At 38.1% G+C, this 21,323-nt stretch overlaps 1 protein-coding gene across 1 annotated transcript in view; it reads right to left on the bottom strand.

Annotated features, from left to right (window-relative positions):
- LOC112148447 (nuclear receptor subfamily 6 group A member 1-A) overlaps positions 1-20,885 on the bottom strand; it is a 131,080-nt gene extending 110,195 nt beyond the window's left edge. Inside the window, exon 1 of the mRNA XM_024275574.2 lies at positions 20,280-20,885. Within this exon, the coding sequence (XP_024131342.1) occupies positions 20,280-20,346 (67 nt within the window). The 5' untranslated portion in view covers positions 20,347-20,885. The remainder of the gene's footprint in view (positions 1-20,279) is intronic.
- Positions 20,886-21,323: the final 438 nt, after the last annotated feature.

Genomic DNA, 21,323 nt, shown 5'->3' with positions numbered 1-21,323 from the left:
AACTGAACTTCTGCAATAACCCGTTTAAAATCCATATTGTGTAAAGTTTCTCCTCCTAAATCAAAATTTCTGCAGCTGTTATCTTTTGAAATTTGCAATGATTGTAAAGTTGTCGATAAAGACAAAGACACTTAAATATTTTAGTAACTTTTTCTTAATGATGGCATGTCTTACTTCGTTTTTAAACACACCTTGCTATTTCATTGGAGATCCAACTAAAAGACACAGCTTTAGGAAGCTTTAATTCTTTGTGATACATAAAACTAATAAAACCAGCCACAAGAAACATGCTCTTATTCTTATTTTAAGGAAAAAATGAATCTTAAGCCAAGAATAATTTCCTATTGAAAGACTTAATTTTTTTTTTTTTTTTTTTTGCAAGACAGAAAATAATTTTTTTTTTTTTTGGAAACAAGGTCTTTTTACTTTTTTAAAATGCAGTTTCTCAGCGCAGATTCTGGTTCAACGTTGATTTATAATCAACTGACTTAATAAATGACAAAGCTGTCTGTAGTGATCATTAAGTGATTTTACTTTAGGAAGATATTTAATTTACTTCTAATTTTAAAACATAGGAGTCATTGGCCATACTGAATGATGTACAAAAAGGCAAATGTGTTTTTTAACATAATCAGAGAAAGGCAATTGTGTCGGCACTGCTGATGGTTGGATCAAAGTATAACAGTACATAAAGAGTGTTTGATTGTTGATTAATCTGTTGATTGACTTTAGTTTATAAAGTATCTAGTTCTGATTTCATCAAACCACATCCGTGCTTCTCTACAGTTCTTACACACACATCCATGCACATCAGGGGTGAGCATTGAAACTGACCCAACCAGAGGCAACAAAGTTCACTTGAAAATGTGACTGTGGTGACTTATGATTGTCCAACTCTTCAATTGGGAAGTAATAATTTTACCCCAAACCCTCAGCCAAAAAAAAAAAAACTCTAGTTTGATATCAAGTTGTGTTTTTGGATAATGATACATATGAAAAAGTTTGCACTTATCATATGATTTTAGGTTTTGTATTTTTCTCAAACTACAAGTGCATTTTTCAGCGTGATATGGTTTCCTTCTCCATCAAAAGGCTTGTTCCTTTTCATCAAAACAATGTATGTACTTCTAATACAAGTTCCAGGTGTTTTCTAACTGGAATCAAAAATAATCTAAAAGTGGCTGGATGGCTCAGTGGGCTAAGTGTAGGGCTGCCACGCAGGAAACATGGGTTCAATCCCCTTGGTGTCCCCTGATCTCCATCCAGATTGGGTCCTTAAGCAAGACCCTTGACATTGCTGCCTAACGGGGTTCCTTGTGCCTTTCAAATACAGGAAGGGCATCTGCCGTAAAACCTCTGCCAAATTACTGATGCAAAACAGTGGGTGCTGTTACGCTGTGGCGACCCCAAATGGGATACGCCAAAAAGTGAACAATAATCAAAAATGCTCTAACCAGGTAGAAATATAAGAAAAACAATACAAAGTACACAACTCCATCTACTGTAGTTCAAACTGAGCATCAGAATGGGGAAGAAAGGTGATTTCAGTGACTTTGAACGTGGCATGGTTGTTGGCGCTAGACAGGCTGGTGTATTTCAGAAACTGCTGATCTATTGGGATTTTTACCCACAACCATCTCTAGGGTTTACAGAGAATGCTCAGAACAAGCATACTTTTTTTTTTTTTTTTTACACACCTAGGTGCGTGAGAGCTAATGGGTCTGTTTTGTTTGATTTATTTATTTCATACAACCGAGGTCTGCAGAAGAGGATCTCTGAACACAACACATCAAACCTTGAGGCTGATAGGCTACATCAGCAGATAACCCCACCAGGTATCACTCCAGGTCAGCTAAGAACAGGAAACTGAGGCAACAATTCCCACAGACTCACCATAGCTGGAGAACAGAAGATTGGAAAACACTGTCTGCTTTGATGAGTTTCCATTTCTGCTACAACATTCAGATGGTAGGGTCAGAATTTGGAACCAACAACATGAAAACATGGATCCATCCTGTATCATCAGTCAGGCTGGTGGCTGTGGTGTCATGGTGTGGGGGATATTTTTAGGCTCCTTTGTGCCGGTCCGAGGATCAATTGCCATCAGGCCCCGGAAGAACTAATAAACTACAACTGTGTTTTTTTTTGTTTTAGTTGGAAAACTTTTATTTTAAAAATGACCAGATTCTCTCGATTAGCTTGAGCGCTGAAAGCGATGCGGCGACGTGTAACACGAGAAAAGTTCCATGTGGAACCTTTCTTTGCAAATGGATGGGATAAATGCAGGAACAGAAGAACAGACAGAAGAACAGGTGATTCCTACACACCATACCTGTTTGCATAGAGATGTGACTTTCACAAACAAATCTAATCTTTTGCACGGTCACAGAAATGTTCAAACAATCTCATCCATTCAGATGTGCATTTCAGAGAAGTAGTGAACATCATTCTTGCAAGTACTTCCCTGAAAAAAAAGGGTGGGGAAAAAAGGGAAAAAACAAAAGTTGCCCTGCACATGCAGGGGGAGGGATGATCAGTTGTAGTCATGAGTTTAAGTTATTCTGTTTTGTAAAAAATGTTTTTGTGCTCAAGTGTTTCACTTAAAGCTTTTTCATAGAGCTTCAAAGTATTCTGATTTGTTTCCTATTGAGCATCAATAATTGATTTGTTGATTACATTTTGTTTATGTATTTAAGCTTTTTCTTTTTTTTAATGAGATGATCTTATAATAGTAAAATTAACTCGTTTTTAACTACTACATGACTCTAAATTAAGAGACCTCGTGTGTTTTATCAATCCTCCATCAAGCACACATGCCAGATGAAAGAGTGAAATGATGCACATGTTCTTATACTGTTCAGTCGTGATACGGGGGAACTTCTGGTTCTGGTTGTTGATGTCTGCAGCCAGGTCCTCTCAGTCTGGTGAGAGGAAGAAGTGGAGTCAGTGTGGATCAGTAGTGACATTTTTAAAAGCCAGTAAGCTGTCATTTAGGGAGCAAGTGGATTTAACACCATGAGATAGAATGACTGGCTGAAATTTGACCAAGTTGGATCAGCATAGCATCATGGTTATGGAGCAGTTAGTGACTAAAGCAAGTAGTAAAGATTTTCTTACAGTTGTAGGCTGAGCAACACCAACTCTCCTAATCGATCAGCACTTCCAGCGTTAAGATGGATGAGGGGAAACAGAACCTACAGACTCACGATTGTTCACTATGCAGCAGCAGGACATCATGCAACCTGTTCATGATAGGAGGTCAAAGCAGAGTTTTTTTTACCCCTTGGGCAGCACTCAATTCTTCTACCCCCCATCAACAGAGACACCCATGCATGACAGAAGAGTCTCAGTTTGCTGTAGACAGTCTTGAAGGAGCAGATGGGGTTATAATCAAGTGGAGAGGGGAGATGCTGCTGCTGTTGTGTGACCACCTGGCTGTGGGAGACATGGGTGGCTCCTGGATCACTACATCTACATAACTGTAGAAAGGACATTATAATCCTCAGAATACATTAAGAATCATTAAATATTTTAACAATATTTCAGCCCACATAAATTCATACAAGTTTGAAAAATTCTACTAGTCAAATAAATGTGTGAAATTTACATCTGTGATTTTTTTCAAATCTTGCCCAACCTGACCGTGCTTTGTAAGCAACCAGACCAGGCTCAGCCTAAAGAGAAGAAACAGGTAGACAGAAGAAATAAAAGCTCTACTAAGAGCAGAAAACCCTTAAAAGACTCTCATGACTCAAAAAAGACAGAGCAAATGGCACAGGGACAGCAGTACCGTTATATGTCCTCTACAGACTAAAGAGCACCGAGATGTTTTTCATGTAGGCATTTAAATTCTTCTGTGAATAACAAACAAATGTGAGGAAAAAGAAAAGCTTTAGGAATTATTTTGATAACTGTTGAAATAATCTATTTTTTTAAAGGTTAATTTTTTTAAACCCACATTAATCACATTTAATTTATTACAGACAAATTAGCATGTCTGTACAATACAGTCTGAAATGTACTGTTCTGCAGGAAACCTCCAAACCAAGCCTGATTTATCAGATTTCCAGATGGAAAAGCGTGATTGATCCCTCCAGAGAAGGCGCCTCGACTGCTCTAGAGTCCAGTGGCATCGTGCTTTACGCCACTGCATGAGGCGCTTTCCATTGCACTTGGTGATGTGTGTCTTAAATGTAGCTGTACCACCATGGAAACACATTCTATGAAGCTCCCTGTGTACTATACTTGGGCTAATCTGAAGGTCACATGAAGTTTGGAGCTCTGTAGCAATCGACTGTGCTGATAGTTGGCGAGCTCTTTGCACTATGCACTTCAGAATCCACTGAGCCCTCTCTATCAGTTTACTAACACTTAAAAGAGTTTGGGAACAACAAAAACTCAGCCACTATTTAGTTCTGATAGAGATGACAGTTGACTGTGGAATATTTAGGAGCGAGGAAATGTCACAACTGGATTTGTTGCACAGGCGGCATCCTATGACGGTTCCACGCTGGAATTCACTGAGCTCCTGAGAGCGGAAAATTCTTTCAGAAATGTTTGTCAAAACCGTCTGCATGCCTGAGGGATGATGTTATCCACCTGTGGCCAGGACAAGTGATCAGGACACCTGATTCTGATCATTTGGACGGGTGAGTCAACACTTTTGGTAATAGTGTATGTCAACATGTGTAATATAGTCTTAATAAGAAGTTTGTAGTAAATATTTTCTTTTCTTAATTGCTGGAAATTGGAAAAAAATACCACTAGGTGATCTAAAAGTAAAGAATGGAAGTTTGTTATAATCAGAAAACTCCATTAAGCCACTTTGTAAAATGTATTTTGAACTTTTACTGTAAATGTCACAAGTTTAAAAGAAAATACCTCAAAACGGATTTTTAAAAAAAAAGACAAAAACAGATTAATTCCAAATCATAATTAAATAAACAATCCATAGCATGACAGCACTAAGAAGAAGTTGTTAAGATCTCAGCTGATTTAAACTTGACTTTTCTTTAAGAACAGCATTAAAACAAGATGTTTACAGGTAATACCACTCAAGTTTTCACTACAATGATGGTCATAAAACCTTCCGAGCTATCTATAAGAACATTTTAATACTTAAATATGATAATTATATAAACAATCTGAACACAAACAGAAGTAAAAAAAAAAAAAGACCAAATTACCAGGAACACTTAAACTGCTGACATAAAAATCTGTTACAGTTGTTCAAAAGCAATAGACAATTTCTGAGAGGACCAGTATTATTGGTTTTCGGTTATACTAGAGTATGGTCTGTCAACTGTTCCTCATCTTACGACAGAAACTTTAGCACTTGTATTTGCTTTGAAAACTCCCTGAGAGGCGTGGCGAACCATAAAGTTTCCACCAAACATCTGCCCTCGGTGAAATTACATCCAACCTCATCCATCTTTCTCCTCAACAGCAAATTGCAGAGCAACAACAAACTGGACTAAACTACAGTGATTTTAAAGCTGAAGATTTTAGAATAAAAAGATTGGGGTTACCAGGGTGCAGCTGGAAAAAAATGACAAACAAAAAGAAGCAGTGATAAACATTTTTAAGATTCAAGAAGGAAAATCTACCAACAACCACAACAGTTTAGGATTTATCATACAATCTTTGTAGAAAAACTTCTGAGGCCTTTAAAGTGATCTTTAACACTTTTCCTGGACAGTGTCGGTAGTCTGTGTTCAAGCTCAGACGGTTTTAGCCCGGGTTTAAAATGACATCCAATGTTAAACTAACACCAAAAGCACTGAGCAGGTTGACCTGTTGCAACCTAAGTGCTAATTTAAAAAAAATTAAAAATTGCATGCTATCCTAGAATAATAAAGCATGACATCTAAAAATGTTTATTAAAACAAGAGTGAAAGAACTCATAGTGAATTGAGATTCAGCTTGAGGTCTAAGCTGAAGCCTCCCAGTATTATTCGGTGGATATTAAATCTGACGGATTGTGATGGAACTCCGTAGCTGGCTTCATGGGCAGCATAGCAGTCATCCTCTGACCTCAACACATGACCCTTGACCTTGTTGTGTAACACAACACGCCACATTGTCCACTGCATCCTCGACACTACCTCAAACCCACAGAGGGAACAGCTTCCTGTGGAGCCGGCTCAGCCATTCAAGTTCATGCAGATCCCTCCAAAACAAGTCAACAAGTCACAGTGTGCATATTATTACTTCCATCAACATGTATTATTAGGTATACCAGCGGGAATCGTTTTAATAAAGGGGATTCACTGAAATCAGTGCAATTTGTGTCCCAAACATTTACCTCAAAGATTTTCATATTAAAATAAATTTAAAAAATGCATTTCAAAACAAGAAATGGAAATATGAATGTCTCTCTACAGCATTACAAACAAATATGTTTTGAAAATTCAATTAATCCTTGTGCTATCCTTAGCATTTTTACATTTAAAGTGGGATCATCTGGACCCCACAAGACAGCACACTAAACTTCTATTTTATTTTTTTTCCAAGGATTCGTTATCTTCACTGGTGTCCGTGGCAGACATTAAATCATGTCCACCTTTGTCATGGGAGGGATCACACATCAATTTAAGGGTGGGGTCATCTAGACCCCATAAGAGAGCACGAGGGTTAAGGAAAATTCTATGGGTTGTTGAAATGTAGAAGTCAGCCAAATCAACATGTCCCCACTGCCTAAAGCTAGTTTTTTATTAAATAAAAAATAATTACAGCCACTAACTGCATTTTTTTTCTCGCATAAGCTCAGTGCTAACGCTAGCTAACCGGCGAAAATTGGTGACATCATTGAGCGGAAGTGACATCCAAATTCCGAGAGACCATTTTTCCATAACTCTCCATTTGGAGGGGCAAATCTAGGGGAAGGGAGAAGGGAAGAATTCAAATTAGGCCTTAGTCACAAATTAGTTAATAATAATTTGGGGGATATCGTGCCTTTTGTGGGAAAGCATTTTTGCAGAGTTTTCTTCAGACGCAATGTTCAGAAACATCTTTTTGTGGTGTATTTTGTAGGAACCAGTTAACTCAAAAGTGTGCCAAATTCAGACTCTCAATTGAATTTCTAAAAAGACATAATTAGTCAAATAAACAAACAAGCAAATAAATACATTGAAATGACCTAATTTATTTAACTGCTTTGTTTCAATCAAAAACACACAAAAAGGCTCCAAGCAATACAAACCAAGGCAAACACAGACATTGACAAAAAACAATTGGGAAAAGTAAAATTGCAATACATTAAAAAAGTTGCTTTTGGATATTTAATATATGATACATGTAAAAAATGTCTACTCAAAGGCAAAACAAAAAAGAAATTGCCAAATTGAAGTCTGTATTTAATAACACAGACACAAGCCTATTATTTTTGTTTATATATATTTTAAATCATACAAGTAGGGCTGGGTGATAACACGATAACAATATTTATAGCAATAGAATCTTTATTTTGATAGGAATTAAGTCGCAATAGCTGTTTATTTTGAAGGGCCCGAAATAAACACTCACCAGTTGCGAGTATTTTCTTCTCATGGCAAGTAAATGCTTGAATTCAAGAAGTTATGCTTATGAGCTCTTCTTCTGGTGAATTTCTTTCGTCATCTCCTCATGTTCCATCAGCACGTTATGTAAACAAACACGTGACGCGAGACAAACCCCACCCATGCAGTGACTTCACCCATGTGGCGTTTAGTTTGGCAGATCAAGCAGCAGAACAAGCAGCGAAGTTTAAGTTAAAATCCCACTATTTGTCACACACCTAGATGTGTGAAATTTGCTCTCCACATTTGACCCATCCCCTGGGGGGAGCGGTGAGCTGCAGACACAGCCACGCTCGGGAACCATTTGGTGGTTTAACCCCTTAGTCCAACTCCTAAGCGCTGAGTGTCAAGCAGGGTCCCATTTTTAGAGTCTTTGGTATGACTCGGCTGAGATTTGAACCCACGACCTTCCAATCTCAGGGCGGAAACTATACCACAAGGCCACTGAGTTGGTGGTTGTCTCCTTCATGTAAACACCATTGCTTTATACAGTAGCTGGGCTGCATTTTCATTTTCTCCACTCAGCTAATGGTAATCAACAAAAAAAGTTTCATTTTAGATACAAAATATCTTATATCTTCCAATTGTGTCCCGTCTTTAATAAATTTCAGCGGAAAAAGGTGTTTGCTCCTTTAGACATGTTGCTCCTTTAAGATATGTAATAACAATAATCCCCCAAAACATTTTCATACTGTTTTTTGTTATGATTTAATAAAAAATGTGATCATCTTTAGGTCGAATTGGAAATCTATCAAACCTGCATGTTTAATTTAGATTACAATAAAGATGTGTACATGCCATTTATAAATTACTTTTATGCCATTTCGCTTTCTTAAAAAAATAAAAATCTGAAAAAAGGCTCAAAGAGTAGAACACCTAATGCTTTTCTGTGTAAAATTGTGTAATAATATAACAAGTAAAAAATACATTTGGTTGGTAGATTTTTTTTTTTTTATGTGCGGTCAATTTAGTCAGTAAATAAAAAATAAAAAACAGAGTTACGTGCACTCCAAACTGAGCAGAAGGCATTTTTCCTCTAAAACTGGAAACACCACCAGCCTTTTTAATCACCTGAAGCAGTGACACCAAACATGCTCAATCTCAGACTGAAATAAACAACGATTTTTGAGCAAAAACAACAGTTCAGACCTGTACACCAGCAACAGTCTAAACTAGGAGAGGAAATGTTGATAATTTCTTTGAGTTCCTAGCTCATTTACAGGATGTTGACAAACTATGAATTTTATGTTTGTTCTGTAAAACTTAAAAACAGTAGAATTTGTTTGTGGAATAAGTCTTCGGGGAAGGGGGGGGCAGCTGCATTATATTCCTTCAGTGCATCTGTTGTGTTTAAAGTGTGATCAGAAATAAATATTCGAAAAAAATATAAATAATCAACTGTTGATTACACATTACTCTTAAGAGCATTTAAATTTGACAAATATAGTTATTTGATTTATATTGTGATAAATATCACATGATGTGAAAAAAACTACATTGTGATATGAAAAATCCTATATCACCGAGCCCTACCAACAAGAAATAATTTCTATAGCTTAAAAACCACAGAGTAAAGTAATAAAAACTTTAAACTCTGCGTCGGGACCATTGGCTGATGTTCATTTTCTATGAGACAACACATGAAGAACTTTTTGGTTATTTTCTGAATAACAACCACAACATCTTGTAGCACAGATCCAGACTTTATGAGCTAAATCCACTGGATGGATATAGTGAATAGTAAGGTGACAAAAGTAAACATTACTCAGGCTCTGATTTTTGTGGAGCAGAGCATTAATTACTGTAGTTAAATATTAAATTGTATTGATCGTTGGATTTCTAGAGCCTCAAACAACAGAGGGCATTTTCTATTGTGAAGTCATCAGTGTGTGGAGTGAACAGCTAATCAACATCGCTGGTCAGGTCAGGGTCACGCTGTGGTCAGATGGGGGAGGGGGGGGCCTATCAATGCCACTTGACACGCTCAAAGGAGCAACTTCCCTTTCATCATGCCAGGGGTCAGAGTTTTACAGCCTAACAGTGCTGAGCAAACTCGGGCTCACGGCAGCCATCTGATAATAATCATCTCCAAACCAAGCGAAGACGGTCCACGTCCACCGGGCGAGACAAAGCTCCCAGCATCCATCTCTGCCGCTTTGTGGGAAGGAAGCTGAAAGCTCTGCAGATCAGAGCTTTGACACGTGTCATCTACAAGATGCATTCATGAGCTCATTGTGTTTGAGCATGAGGTTCGTCACTGACAACATTTAGACAAAATGTTCCCTCTTCTGGCCAGATCGTATGTAAACTTAAGGAAAATTTTCACAATGAAACATAGCGCACATGAATTTCTCCACAAAATAAAGGTATTCATTTTGAGCATACCTTAAAAAATATAAGACAAAAGAAGCATAAAGAAAAAAGTGATTAAAACAGTTGGTGCCAATAAGAGTCTTCCATATACTGTTCCTAAAGCCATCTCAACAGGGAATAGGAGGATTAACACTCTACTTGATGTAGGCCAAAAAAATCCAATCTCCAATTTTTTCCCTGTGAATTATTTCAATTTTAATCTATTTTTTGCTCCATCCTTTTACTTTCTTTAACAAAAGTTACAAACAACGGAATATTTTTAACAAAAACTATATTATTTTCACATCACCAATGGAAATTTGCTTGAAGATGAAGTGCAACTAAATACAAGCTGTGAAAATGTTTGTAGAACAATGCAGAAGGTGTTTAGTGAGCTACCACTTTAAGCATCTAATAAAGAAAAACGATACAATCATTCAGCAGAGCAATTTTGGTAGCAACAGCCTTCAAACTGATGCTACTGTGTGTAGTTTGATGCTCCAAGTTTGAAGTCACATCCCCGGTGACCAAAATCTAGTTTTTGACAGAAGCCAAGTTGTCCAACAGATATAAAAAAAAAAAAAAACATTTTTTTAGTGGACAAATTGTAACATTATTTTACAAAGAAAAATCATAGATGTTGAAAAATAGTATGTTGAATGCAAACAGAGAGGAAGTCGCAACATAAAAACATCAGACTAAAAGAAAAATTCTAAGGAACTCTTATTGATTTCTAATTAGTTTTTGTTCTCTGGTTTTCTATGAATATGTCTATGAAGTGTTTTATTTTCTATTACAATTGAGTTGTTTCTTTTCTTTAGGACAGCTAAAAAGCCCCTCTGTACCCCTTAGAGGGGACCTGTCAGTCATTTACCTGTAGCATTAAATTAAGTCATAAATAGCATGAACACGTCCTTATTATTTCTGTAAACTCAAAACATGCAGAGAAAACAAGGACAGATTTAGCAAAGAGGGGCAGATTACCTCAAGATGATTCATTTTTATATGAAATCATAGCAAAAACTTAAAAAGCATTTTAATGTTTACAATTATTGCCATTGAATCACAGATAGTAAAGATGCAGCTCTCTAATGACGGGGGCTTTTTCAGCTCAATACCGGTTCTATAATGTTACAAAGAGTCTACTAATAAAGTTTATACAAAGCAGATTCATGCCTGTTATTAAATTTATAAAATACAGTTTTTATAAATGTTTTATGAATTACTGCTACTGCAGCTTGTTAGCTCAGAAACAGCTTGTTAGCTTTAGCAGCTAGTGTCGTAGCATGCTAGCGTCAGTGTGTAACAAGACATATGTCTGGATGATAGGGCTTTAAAAGTGCTGTATATTGGTCATTGCCAAATTGTTGACAATTTAAAAAAAAAACGTTTTTCATTCTTAAAAATATAGTCACATTACAGGTGAATTCCATGATTGGTCAAACCATTTAAGTCATTTCAGAAGTCCCACGTCAAGATCTCCAACTCCAATAAAGCCCCACCCCTCTGACTGGATTTTCACATTTCGGCTGTGGGTGGACTCAGGCTCCAACTTCCCTGTTTGGCTACTGTTTAACATGTTCTTGTAGCATTTTTCTCATAATAGATATAAAAGAATTTGCAATTAAAACTGCCTTTTTTTTGTATTTCTTAATTCAAATAACATTGGATCAGAAAACCGGATTCTAGAAAAAGCTCAGACTTACTTTAGGTTCATACATAATTGAAATGGGCGTGCAAAAATCCTCCCTCGTCACTGCCCGCTCGTGCTTAGTTGTGCAAGACATGATGAGTGTTCAAATCAAATCAAACTTTATTTATAAAAGCTCCTTTCATACTCAGAGTAACTCAAAGCGCTTTACATTTAAAAACAAAACATACACGGTAAAAGTCCAACCCCCCCTTCACAAACACACACACACACACACCCACCCCATAACACATACACCATGACCCTACACACAATGAATGCTTAAAATAAATAAACAAATAAAAAACAAACTTGTAAAATAAACTTAAGGTTAAGGCTTGGCTCAACAATCGTGCTGTAGAAAGTTGCGATTCTGGCTCAAAACTGTATGACTGGACTGAGCTACTGCCGCCGTGTGTAATACGTGTCTTAAAAAAACAACAACAGCTTTTTGATTTAGGCTAAAAACTGCATTATCATTGTTAAACAATCAAAATATGGTTGTGGGGACTTTAAGGTCAACATGAAAGGAATTTTAAATAAACATAAAAAATGGAGCTAAGAGACGACCCCTTTTGGTTGGAAAACTAGAGTGACTTATGGTCGTAAACACTGCAAGCACTGTTTTTTTTCCTCTAAAGCGAAAAGATCTCAGCCCGTCACCTGCTTTTTGTAAACGCCACCAAATGCATTCTTTAGATGTGCTGCTTCACAGGAAGACCATCTCTTCCCCTGATCCTAAATTCACTGTTTTACAGCCATCTATAAACTCATCCACCACTCAAATTCAAACTCTAATTAAAGACATTTATGGCCTCTAGCTAGGATGTGTGATGAATATCACAGAGCACTTACAAAGGCACAGCCCACTGATCTGGTATCCTTTCGCAACATGAATCCACCCCCTTACAGTTGCACTAATAAACCCCCGCAGAATATGGCTGGTGCTGCTCCATGCCTCTTCTTCTGCTGTTGGTCATTTATGGCCCTTCAAGCTTCAGCTTGCCCTGGGATGGAGCCACAGAGCTCAGAATGGCACAGTGCCGTCCCCGTTCCACAGCTCATGGATCAAGTGTAGGTTGTAAATTCTTTGCTGGGTTATGTTGAGGTCAACAGAGAACAGGGCCATTAATGCCTCAAGAGCAACATCCCACTGACCCTGGTCACTGTTCCCATAGCACTCGCCCATCACCTCCCCCATATACCCATCACACAGGAGCACAAACAAGGGCCAAAAAACAAGCCAACTGACTGCAAGGTTTGATAAATAAAAACAGATCTGCGTTGTTCTTTAATGCATCAGCAGACTCTAGTGGTACAAAAGGCTGTGATCTATTCAAAAGTGTCCTCTTGAGTTATCAATTAATTCCATCCCATCCTCCCTCTCCAAGCTGCAATTCAGAATTGGCCCAGGAGATAACGTAAAGAGGTTCAGAAAGATACCAGATACTGCTGGGCGACTATTAAAGTTTTAAATCACCATTAATCCAATGGTTTTGTTAAACTGATTTCTTTCAGTATCCAAATCGTAATCATTACACAACAGTCATTGTCCTAGGAACAAGACGGTAACATTTAATAATCATTTTATAAGTAGAACTGTTTTTTCTTGAGTCAGAGAGCAGTCCATGTTCAGAAATGAGTGTCCCTGTTAAAGACAGGGAGACCGTCTTTAACACACGCACAAATCCAGTTACGCACACACAAATCGGGGTGACTCCATTTTCTCTCCATACATTTTTGGGCTGGGAGGTGTAATCCTGAAATGACTTCTGGTGTACTCATGTCCAAGAAAGTGTCTTGACCCGTTTCCCTCATCAGATGCAGTAAAGCCCACTAAAGTGCTGTGTTTATGGCAAAGACTGTGGGAGGACGGCGGCTGGCAGCAGTGCATTTGTGACTGGTTCTAATTAGGGGTGTGCCAAAATATCGATATTGCGATATATCGCGATATTTAGTCCTGCGATCGATTCTCGATGGGTTCTCACCGAGTATCGATATTATATTTTCATTTAAAGAGGCTATAGCGCTGAGCGTCTGAGTCGCGCGCCGGAACTATGGGCGCACGCTGCGTCGGACTTTTAATAGCGATGCACGCGCTCATTCGGGAGAAGCACCGGTGAGATACAGGCTCTGTAGCGCGTGTGTGAAGCATGCCTACCTGTCAGCATTTATCCTCCATTTGTAGCAGATCCAGCTGGTAAGAAGTGACTTTGTCTGAGCGCTAGAATGACAGCGATCTCTTACTTTCTGTTTGCTATGGGAACTGAGCGCGTGCTACGCAGTTGTCTGTGTATGCTTCAAGGAGCGTCGGAATTTTCGCTTTCATGCACTTCAATGTTTAACCTGCTGGTGTACGGTGTAACTTTGATAAATTTATAATGTGACGTTTTCAAACAATGTAATTACTTGTTGCTAATGTTAATTTTAAAGTAATTCTTAAATAAAAAAGCAGGATTTGATGTATGAAGTTAAATTTAAATGTAATTAAACTAAAGTACATGAATTCACTGTAAAATTAGGGAGAATGCTAATTAATTGAAGCACTTAAAATTATATTTATTGCCATTATTATGTGTGTTTTAAGGATTTTACCTATTGACTGCTGACTGACCAAATGGAAAAATGATAAAAATTGGAAAAATATTCTCAAGTAACAGTTTGAGTAAATCAGCCTTTATTTTTGGATGATCAGCCCTTTTCAAGTGAGAGAAAAGTGCACGAAAAATTAGGTCAATTTTGAGAGAGGCTGTAAAACATTATATTGATCATCCTTTGGTGTGATGTTCTTTTGGAGGTAGATAGCTGTCACTACTTGACTTATTTAATATTTGTTCTGTTTACAACAATTCTGCACTAAGTAGTGTCACTGCTGATCATGTTTACTATTGTTAACATTGAATCTGACAGATAATTCAAATTCAGTTGTTGTCAATGTTTGTCAAAGACATAGTATTACTGATTTCAACAATTTTGCACAAAAGTGTCTATAATTTGTTGCACAAAATAAGAAAAGTTGTTTAGTATGATTGTGTTTAAGGTAAAAAAGACAAATGGGGATATATTTCCCCCCAAAAACATGTTCTATATAATGGTAGTTATTAGAGAGGATTTTTACCAATTATCGCAGTATCGCGATATTCTCGATATCGTGAGCCATGTATCGCGTATCGTATCGTATCGTGAGGTACCCAGTGATTCCCAGCCCTAGTTCTAATACATGTGGAGCTGAAACACTGACAAAAAGCTCAATGCATCTAGAAGACACGTCATGCTGCGATAAATGCACTGCTCGAGTGTCCCCTCTCCTGTTCACCAGCAGCAAATGGACAGCAATTGAACAAAAAGTGACCCTGTAACACTGCTGTTAAAGGCAATGTGGTTGGAAATGTGGACAGGAGCACCACAGTTACAGTGCAAAAAGTAAGTCTGTTTAGGGCCTCAAGAGTAGATTTTATACAAACAAGTATAATTTAACAAACAGGTACACTTTAAATGACTTCCTGGATTAGACCCTCCTACTTATAGGATCTCATCAGTTCTTACAAACCCTCCAGAACGCACAGATCCTAAGGTTCTGCTCCCTTTTCTCTTCCCAGTATAAGAACCAGGACTCACAGCGACGACTACTTTCAGTATCACAGTCCTCATTTGTGGACTAATTTCCCCAAGGATCTGAGATTTTCTGCCTCTTTCATTTAATCAACTTATTTATTTATTGGTATTGTGACTTTATATTGTTTTAACTAATGCATTTTTTGCTCAGCACCTTATGTTGGACAGCACGTTGATGAAAAGTGCTATATAAATAAAGTGAATCTTGAAATGAGGAAAAACTAGAAAAACAAAACTCAAACCAACATAGTATTGTTTGTAAAAGTGATTGTTCTCTAAACCTAAAACCTGGTTGTACTCTTGGTAACATAAACTGCAATCAGGCTTTGCAATAACCGCATGCACACAAGTGTAGAAGCCGTGAATTTAACCATTCGTATTAAGGTGAAGGAATCTTGTTTTTTGATTAAAACACTGTTTGCGATCATATTGAGCAAATAATCACCTGGTGGGTCGGACGTTTGTGGGTGGAGACATTTTTTTTCTTGTGATTTTAACTCATCTGTTGATATTTCTAGCTGTCTTGTAATTATGATTATGTTGTAGACAAAATCAAAAAGCTTGAGTTGCTTTTTTTTTAAGCCATATTTTCTCCAGAGCTGCAGGACTTGATCAGAAATTCACCTGGGTTGGACTGTCGACACAGAAGTAACCCTGGAATGATATCCCGTCATTCCTTTGTTTACACTCTCCCACGAGCTTACAGCCACTCACAACCCCAAGCTAACAGCGAAGCAAAAAAGCAGCAAGCAATATTGGAGTTATCCACCCATACAGTTTTGAGCCAGATGGTAGCTCAGATGAGGAACATGAACAATTTTGATAAAGAAATAATCAGACATGCAGATTTAATTTTCTACATATGTCCTCCATGAGAAAAATGCTACAAGAACATGTTAAAAAACACAATTTTTATTAGAGTGAGCCTTTAAAGATTCAGAAATTCTGCTTAATTGCACTTATGTGTTTTGGCTTTGGTTAAAGTAGTTTAGTATGTTTATTATCCTCAACAATTAGACGTTTTTTATTCTTTAATTTCCTATATGTACCGTATGAACTCAAAGATAAAATAAGTATTTAGATCTGATACTAAATGTTGATACCCAAGGTGACATCTAGTTAATGTCAATGGGCTGATAGATTCAGCAGTGGTAGCCTCACATACACCAGGTTATTCCTACTGAATAAACTCTTACCGTGTTGCAAACATGTATGTGTCTTTGGTGTTTCTGTCTTTGTGATATGATTTAAGAGTCTGAAGAAAAAAGCAGAAACTTTGCAAAATAAACCCAAAGTTTCTCAGGAAAAAGTGCAACAATCTTGTTAAAAAGTGTCTTTTGAAACCCATATCAAAAAAGGTGTCTGGTAAGAAACAAATTCAGGGTCTCTTACTCAAATGTGACTTCTACCCTACTTGAAGATGTCAGCAGGTTAAACAAAAACAAGCCTAACAGCAGAAGTCTTTTTAACATTTCCCTTCCAAATCAATGTCATGTTATCTATGGATCACATGACAAATTGTTTTCAAGCCACATTCCACAGATTGTTAAAAAGTCAAGTTCAATACGAACGAGATAAAGCCCCATGAAATCCACTTGTATTCCAGCTTGTTATATCTGGATTTATTTGCTTTGGTACAAATCTTTCATGAAAAAGCATAGACAGCCTTGTTCTAAAGGGGAAATACATCTATTTTTCTAAAAACCACCTCTAGTGTAAGCAATTATTTACCCTTTTTTTTTTTTTTACATTGAAAGAACCAAATATGTGACAAATTCCTGAACAAGAAAAGTCAAATGATGAAAGTCATTGTGAGCTCTAAAAATGTACTTTATTTTTCCCTCTATGGTTTCTTGAGGCAAACATTCTCTCTAATACATCAGAGTGGATCTTGTGTGAGCTGCTCTCATCCCTGCAATGCTGGCAAGTTTCTAGAGTAGAAAGAGCCTAGTCAAGAGGAAAATTAAGAAAACCCAACATGATGGATGACATCCGACGGCACGCTCCCATCCCACAATACCCCCACCACCACCACCGCCGCTGCCGTCAGCACCAGCAGCGCCCTTCCTTTTCTACTGTACTCGTCACGGGTAATCATTCAAAGTGTCACAGCAGGAGGGAACGGGGGTGGGCTCCGAGGTGGAGGAGCATCCTGTTCCTGTCCCTCGGGACAGGACAGACCCCCCCACACCACCACTGCAGTGTTCGGAGCCAGGGCCAGGCTGAAAAGGGGCTTTCTTCCTGCTCGTGCCAGCCCGCAGAAACCCCCAGGATGGGGCCACACCAATTACACAGCCCTCAAACCAACCAGTCTTTCTTCTCTTCTTCAGCCTATATGTTCAGATACATTAAAATAAGAACACTTTAAAGAGAAGGTCACAGAAGAAAAAGTGTTGGGGGGGTGCAAATGAAAGATCAATCAAAATTAAGTCTGTGCTAAGATGGAGATGCTGCTATGAGCCGGAGCCGCCGCAAGCCTTTAACTGCTTTGTTACTCTAGAACAAAAGCACAGATGATGAGGCCTCAGCAGCCCACATCTCACCATTCACCGGCCAGCAGCAGGTTATCCAGCTGGACTTTCTAATGTGGAAGTCCAGCTGAACATCTGTCTTCAAGAGTGGCATCTCATCATTCTGCTCATTGTCAGTCAAAGGGGAAGTAGAAAATGATTCTCAGAGGGATGTCGGTGTCCTTTTCTCTTCAGCAGAGGCAAAAAAAATGTACCTTTACATATTATCAACACAAAAGACATGTTTTTTAGTCTACTGTGATCTTAAACCACAGTAATCAAGAGAGTTTAGCTTAATTAAAATTGTAAACCTGGTGATTTCCTAAATTAGCAAAACAACTTGACTGTTTATGACTGGGGTGTCCAAACTTTTTGCAGAGATTTTGTGAAATAAAAATGTGAAAGTGTTCTAATATTTGAACCCTTAAATCATTAAATGCAAATGAACTATTTTATGTGAATTCTGAATTTGAAAACTAGAATTAAAATTAGGGAAAGGATGTCTGGGAAGTAAAAAACACTTTGAAAATTAAACCTGAGTTCAGATGAAATGCTACATATTATTTTTGATTATTAAACGCTTCACATCCAAATTGAAATCAGGTGACAAAGAAACTTTTTTTTATGTTATGCTATTTAAAGAAAGTGATTGATGTTATCCAAAAGTACAAACCACAGACACTTGTTTTGTATTTCACTAAAAAAAAAAAATCCACAATTTCCACTTGTGCTGGTGGTAACTTTCCTTTTACATTATTTACAGTCGACATTTTAGAACTGAACTAGAAAGTGTCACATCCAACAGCGTTGCCACAGATTTACAACGGCTTATAATAAAATTTAGCCAATAGCAGTCATGAAATCATAAAAACTGTTTTTAGAAAGTTCTAGGGGTCGAATATTTTTTATTTCAAACAAGCAGCATTTCGCTCACAGGGCAGACTCTAGACTTGCCAGATATAAGAAAACTGGACTGAGTGAACCCTCCCACTTAGCGTTCCAAACAGGAAGTACCCGCTAGCTCCAAGAAGCCACAATCCCACAGACTTCTATTGAGGAATAAGCAGCTACTTAGTCATTCTATTTTTTTCAGATTTTTTTGAAGTTATGAACTGGCCAATCAAATTCCTCAAAATAAAACATGTGTTCTCACCTTCTTTCTAGTAGTAGGGGTGTGGCCTTCCAACAAGCTCACTCCTGATAGGTCAGAGTGGTTGTCATAGAAATATTGACTCAAACCAACTTGGACCAATCATTGCTAACTGACATCATCTGGCTCCAATGTGACGTCGTCAGTATCGCAAATAAATGGCGACTGAATTGACTTCATTTTGTTGGAGCCAGAAGTAAGCCATTTTCTATGGGTGATGTCACACCAACTCAGTCCAGTTCACTTATACAGTCAACGGATGAAACTGTTCAAAGTAAAACATGCATAGTTACAAAAATATCAAAATGTCACCAAAGAAAAAGTCAATATCGAAGGGTGTTTTAATAGTTTTAGTCAAAAACCCATAAATATTTAACCCTTTAACAACCGAGGCATTGTTGGTGACGCTTAAACACAAAATTCTTGCCATACTGTAACTTTTCAACCGTTAACATGATCTGCTGGAATTACGTTGATTGTATTAATTATAAAAATTACAGTAAATCAGAGAACATAAACACTGGAGCTCCAGTGTTAAAGAGTTAAACATGATTTGACATTACCATGAGTTCTTATCAGAGAAAAAGTAAAACAGATGTCTGTTAGTAAAAAAAAAAAAAAACTTTAAAAACTTAGTTTTATGTATTTAGTAGTTATTATTCTGAATTTTAATGAGTTTTAACGCTGATTTGTAAGGAAACAATGTTGAGTTTAACTAGTTTCACTGAATAAAGTTGACAAGAACGCAGGTGACAATTGTTCAAGTAGCTTTTGGTGTTGTGGGGGGGGCAGGCTGGGAGGAATTTTAATCCTGTAAGTGTCTTCTGTCCCCAGTGAGGGGGCTCCATGTGGGCTTGGCGCCTGCAGTAATGAGGGGGCTCGCGCTGGGAGCGCTCAGGTGAAGTAACCCAGCGCCCCATGCGGGCAACTCTACGGAGCGCGCGCGGCTGAAGCTGATGAGCGCGCGCGTGCATCCAAAAAGCCTGTGGCCCTCAGGGCGTTCTCCAAGTTCAAAAGTTCACCTTTTACGATCTCCCCGGGCCTGAGTGACCACCTCCAAATAAAAACATTCCGACCTCTGTTCCCAGCGAGCTCAGCTCAAGCATTCACACACAAGCCAACAAGAGCCCAAACACACACGGACGGAGGGACAATAAATCCCGTCCTCTACACCTGGGACTCACCAACTCCATCAGTCCCACCATTCAGCTGAGGCCATTTTTTCACGCCTAGGTGGACTAAACTATCCAAACAAAAACTGAAATACTGTATTTCACCGTGTTTGTGTCAAATTCCTCAAAAACAGTTCAAAAGGGAGGGGGCGCGTGCTGATGCGGGGCCCACGCGAAGCACCGTGCGGTCGGGAGTGCGCGTGCCCTCCCGTTCAGCCCGGTTCGGCTGCTCACCGTTCACCGACTTGGCGTTGTTCCTCTCGGGGTAGTCGAACCCATTCGTCCGCTTGTCTATCTCCATCCTCGAGCGTGGGCTTCCTCCAGGTCCGCGCGGCGTCGCCCCGCGCGCTCTGGCTCTTGACAGCGAGCTGACAGCGCCGCTCGGAAGTTTGGGGAGCCGCCGCCGCTGCTTCTGCCGCTGTCCGCCGTTCGTCCGCCTCAGCGTCCTCCTCCCATGCTTCGCCAAACTGGTTACAGTGAGCAGTCAGTGACTTACTGGTTTCACACCCCCAGAGGATGGTACGTTCAGGGTCCGAGAGGAGGGCGGAGTTCGCCCGCCTGAGGAGCTTCGTTTTCATCAACTAAAACTGTTCTCTTTAATTATTTTATTTTTAGGAACAAATTAATCCTAAAACATTGTACTCAATTTAAGCAAATCACCTGCTTTTATTCTTTAATAAATAAATATAAAGGTTTTCCCCAAAAAAATGACTTTTCTATTAGCATTAGCTCCCATTTAGCTGATGTTTCAAACTAATTTTCCCAACTTTTACATAAAATATGAAGCCAATTGTGTCCTTGAAATCATCACAAGCTGATATAAATCTGCCCCATTTTTTTGTTATTTAAATTTTTTTAGCTTATTTGTTTAAAAGCAGTAAATGTTTTCAAACTTGTTTACTCCTACAAACACAAAATGCAGCACAAACCATCATTAAGGGATCAATGGGATTGTGGGAAATGAAGTCCAAACAGGGCACAGCTGCTACAGAAAGAGCTTTGTGGAAATCCTTTTCAGGGGCTGTTTTGGTGGTATTTGAATTAAAAATGTATCAGTTTAAGAGTCATTTAACAACTGAACGTCAAAAATATAATTTTTTTTTTATAATATTATATTATTTTTTTGACTATATTTTATTGTATTTACCCTTACTTTCCAGTGGTTTCTTGAACAAAAAAAGTAAAAGTTCCTCAAAAAATTCCTTAAAAAATATATTTTAAAAATATATTATACATATTTTTACTTTATCTTTTCTTACAAGTATTTTTGTTCGATAA

This window comes from Oryzias melastigma, linkage group LG9, assembly GCF_002922805.2.
Source record: "Oryzias melastigma strain HK-1 linkage group LG9, ASM292280v2, whole genome shotgun sequence".
Lineage (NCBI taxonomy): Eukaryota > Metazoa > Chordata > Actinopteri > Beloniformes > Adrianichthyidae > Oryzias > Oryzias melastigma.
Note: the sequence above shows the minus strand (reverse complement) of the source record. Positions and strands in the feature narration are given on the sequence as shown.